The sequence below is a fragment of the Myotis brandtii genome, unplaced genomic scaffold (genome assembly GCF_000412655.1).
Source record: "Myotis brandtii unplaced genomic scaffold, ASM41265v1 scaffold386, whole genome shotgun sequence".
NCBI lineage: Eukaryota > Metazoa > Chordata > Mammalia > Chiroptera > Vespertilionidae > Myotis > Myotis brandtii.
This window is the reverse complement of record NW_005364816.1, coordinates 71,026-74,341: the sequence shown is the minus strand read 5'-3', so window position 1 is coordinate 74,341 and position 3,316 is coordinate 71,026. Positions and strand designations below refer to the sequence as shown.

Here is a 3,316-nt window from a genome sequence, read left to right as displayed (position 1 = left end):
TCTTGCACATTGAAGGAAAATGCTGTAAGAGCTGGGCTATGAGTTGGTGGAAAGAAAGCATTGTGGGAAGGAAGGTTTTGTTAGGAGACGAGGAAGATTATGCAGCTAAAGGTTGTTTAGTGTGTATGTACATGTTGTAATAGGGATGAAGGAGAGCAGGGATTTGGGTGGTGGTAAGTGGTTAGCTTGGGGCCAGGGGCCTGACCCGTGTTTCCCCGCTCCCCCTCAGGAGCGGTGGTGCCCCACTCCCCCCGGGCACGGGGCCATGTACAACGGGATCGGGCTGCCGACGCCCCGGGGCAGCGGCACCAACGGCTACGTCCAGCGCAACCTGTCCCTGGTTCGGGGCCGTCGGGGTGAGCGGCCTGACTACAAGGGAGAGGAGGAACTGCGGCGCCTGGAGGCTGCCCTGGTGAAGCGGCCTAATCCTGACATCCTGGACCACGAGCGCAAGCGGCGAGTGGAGCTGCGATGCCTCGAGCTGGAGGAGATGATGGAAGAGCAGGGGTGAGGGGAGGGCTGGGGAGAGCCAAGCACTGAATGAGTACAGAGCTGGGGGAGTTAGGTGGGGTGTAGGTAGTTTAGGAGTTGTTGAAAGAGGCCTGGAGGGGAGTTGTAGGAGGGGTGGAGGTAAAGGAACTAGCACCTTGAAAGGAGTTAAGGGACAGTTCAGAGTGGGACATGAGGAAACTGTCTGGGACATCTAAGGGAGCCTGATTTAGACAGAGGCACATGGGGAAAGGGGGCCATTGAGGGGGGGAAAAATGTGCTTTAAGGGAGAGGTGGGAATGCAGAAAACAGGCAAGAGAAGATCTAGATAAGTTGACCAGTGTTGTTATTGATAGAGAAGAGGAAGGTAAATGTATTTAAGGATTTAGGCCTTGGAAAGTAGCAAAGGCAGGAAAACAGGAACTGGAATACCTGGCTGGATAAGAGAGGATCATGGGTTGGATAAGAAGTGAAATTTTGGGAAAGGAGCACATTCAGGGAGAAAACCTTTTAGAGCAGTGGTTTTCAAACTTCAGCAGTGGCGCCCCTTTTATACAATGCACCTTATTTTGTAATCCTAGGAAATGAAAGACCTGTTCTTGTTGAAGTTGGGGAGGAGCACCTGAAACTCTGCCTGTTTAACTTTATTCTCTTGGCCTGAGTGTAGCATGTTTAAAATCCACTGTTCTAGAGGGTGTAGTAAGTGGAAGGAAGATGACAGGGAGAAGATCGGAAGGACTTAAGAAAAGGGTGCTTTGGGTGACAGTGAGTGAAAAGTTCTATGTGTGCATGGAGAGGGAAAGGACCCTGTTGGGAATGAGGAAACTGTAAACCTGGGACTGGGGAAAGTGTCTACTCAAGCTTTAACCCAGAAGGGATTTGTTCTCCAGGTACGAGGAACAGCAAATTCAGGAAAAAGTGGCGACCTTTCGACTCATGTTGCTGGAGAAGGATGTGAACCCTGGAGGCAAGGAGGAGACCCCAGGGCAGAGACCAGCGTGAGTGTTTCATTCTCCTTTGATTTCCTCTGGACTATATACTGCTCCTTCTGTCCTCTCTTCTTACATTGTACTTTCTGTTTTGTCTTCCTTTTCCTAATCCTGTTTGGCTCCTGCCTATAATTCTGTAAAAATGATTGTGTCCTGCACACCTTTGCTATTTTTTCCCTCTAGGGTAACTGAGACTCACCAGTTGGCAGAATTGAATGAGAAAAAGAATGAGCGACTCCGTGCTGCCTTTGGCATCAGTGATTCCTATGTGGATGGGAGCTCTTTTGATCCTCAGCGTCGTGCTCGAGAAGCCAAACAACCAGTTCCCGAGCCTCCTAAACCTTACAGGTACATAAGTCCAAGAAACCAGTGTCAGCTTCTCTCCCTAATTCTAAGTACTCTGCTTTAGTTTATTTATTTATTTATTTTGGTGGACTATTTCTTCCCAAACTCTTTGGATTTTGTTCTTTTGAAGTTGAAATATCTTGAGAAAATTTGTCTTAACACCCATCCTTCCTTTTCATTTTCCCCCAGCCTTGTTCGGGAGTCCAGTAGTTCTCGTTCACCAACCCCAAAGCAAAAGAAGAAGAAAAAGAAGAAAGATAGAGGACGGTAAGTTAGTTGGAAAGTTACTGTAGTAAATAAGAGGATTAGTTCTGTCATGCTTGCATTTTTTTCTCCCCAATCAACCTGTATATGTACCTCTGTCTATAGAGAATTCTTGCTTCTAGAAAGCAGGAGAGAGTTATCACAAGGAAGAGGGAGTTACCATTCAGATTTCAGCTGGGAGAAGGAATGTATATGCTTCTTTAGTGGAAAGGGTTGATTCTGTAGCTTTATCAATTAAGAACTGGCCAACAGCATTTTGGATTTCTGAGATTTTCACTTTGATGTTTGTTGATATAAGGAGGAGGTACTTATGCTTTTTATTTTAATAAGTCCTGGGCTTAGGTCTGGGACATTAATGCTGTTGGAGTTGTTCGGTGCTTTAGAAGCCTTTAGTGGCGGGGGGCGGGGGCGGGGTGTTATAAGTGGGAGAGCTAGGGAAGGAGCCAAGCAGAATGACCTTGTTTCTGAACTCATCTTTAGCAGGTCAGAGAGCAGCTCTCCTCGACGAGAGAGGAAGAAGAGCTCTAAGAAGAAGAAGCACAGGTATGAGGTGGGAGTACATGGAATGATTTGAGAGGCTTAATGAGTCCAGTTATAGTTATAGGTTTATGTTTTATACCCCCCAAACAGGTCAGAGTCTGAATCCAAGAAACGGAAGCACAGGTAAGAGCTCTTTGGGGCATAGGGGACATAGTGGCAAACAGAGCAATGAGCCATTGCTTGATGGCCTTGCTTGCTTTCTGTGGGGCTTTTTTCTTGAAATAAAGCTCAATTCCTTGTTTTTTCAATAACTTCCTAATTCTTTTCATTTCATTTTTTAAATGTGATTATTACTTTTAATAATTTTAATTTAATTCCTAGGTCTCCCACTCCAAAGAGCAAACGTAAATCTAAGGACAAGAAGCGGAAGCGGTGAGTGAATTGGAGGAGAATTTGCTTAGCAAGTAGATGAATGCTGCCTAAGGGGTTAGGGTAGAATATGTCATGTACCTGACTGATAAAGGGTTGAGGGATGGCCCTAGCTGGCTTGGCTCAGTGGATAGAGCGTCGGCCTGCGGACTGAGGGGTCCCAGGTTCGATTCCGGCCAAGGGCACATGCCTGGGTTGCGGGCTCAATCTCCAGTGGGGTGCGTGCAGGAGGCAGGCAATCAATGATTCTCTCTCATCATTGATGTTTCTATCTCTCTCTCCTTCTCCCTTCTTCTCTGAAACCAATAAAGAAATATATA

General features: G+C 46.6%; 1 protein-coding gene across 8 annotated transcripts in view; it reads left to right on the top strand.

The window, feature by feature from the left end:
* Positions 1 to 229: 229 nt before the first annotated feature.
* Positions 230 to 3,316, top strand: part of SRRM2 (serine/arginine repetitive matrix 2) — a 14,803-nt gene continuing 11,716 nt past the window's right edge. For 7 of the 8 annotated variants that reach the window (XM_014544914.1, XM_014544913.1, XM_014544916.1 and 4 more), the window contains exons 1-7: positions 230 to 507; positions 1,380 to 1,487; positions 1,662 to 1,826; positions 2,013 to 2,090; positions 2,568 to 2,630; positions 2,718 to 2,750; positions 2,949 to 2,999. In XM_014544914.1, the coding sequence (XP_014400400.1) occupies positions 266 to 507; positions 1,380 to 1,487; positions 1,662 to 1,826; positions 2,013 to 2,090; positions 2,568 to 2,630; positions 2,718 to 2,750; positions 2,949 to 2,999 (740 nt within the window). In that variant the 5' untranslated portion in view covers positions 230 to 265. The remainder of the gene's footprint in view (positions 508 to 1,379; positions 1,488 to 1,661; positions 1,827 to 2,012; positions 2,091 to 2,567; positions 2,631 to 2,717; positions 2,751 to 2,948; positions 3,000 to 3,316) is intronic. The other variant, XM_005872659.2, reaches the window with a different exon arrangement.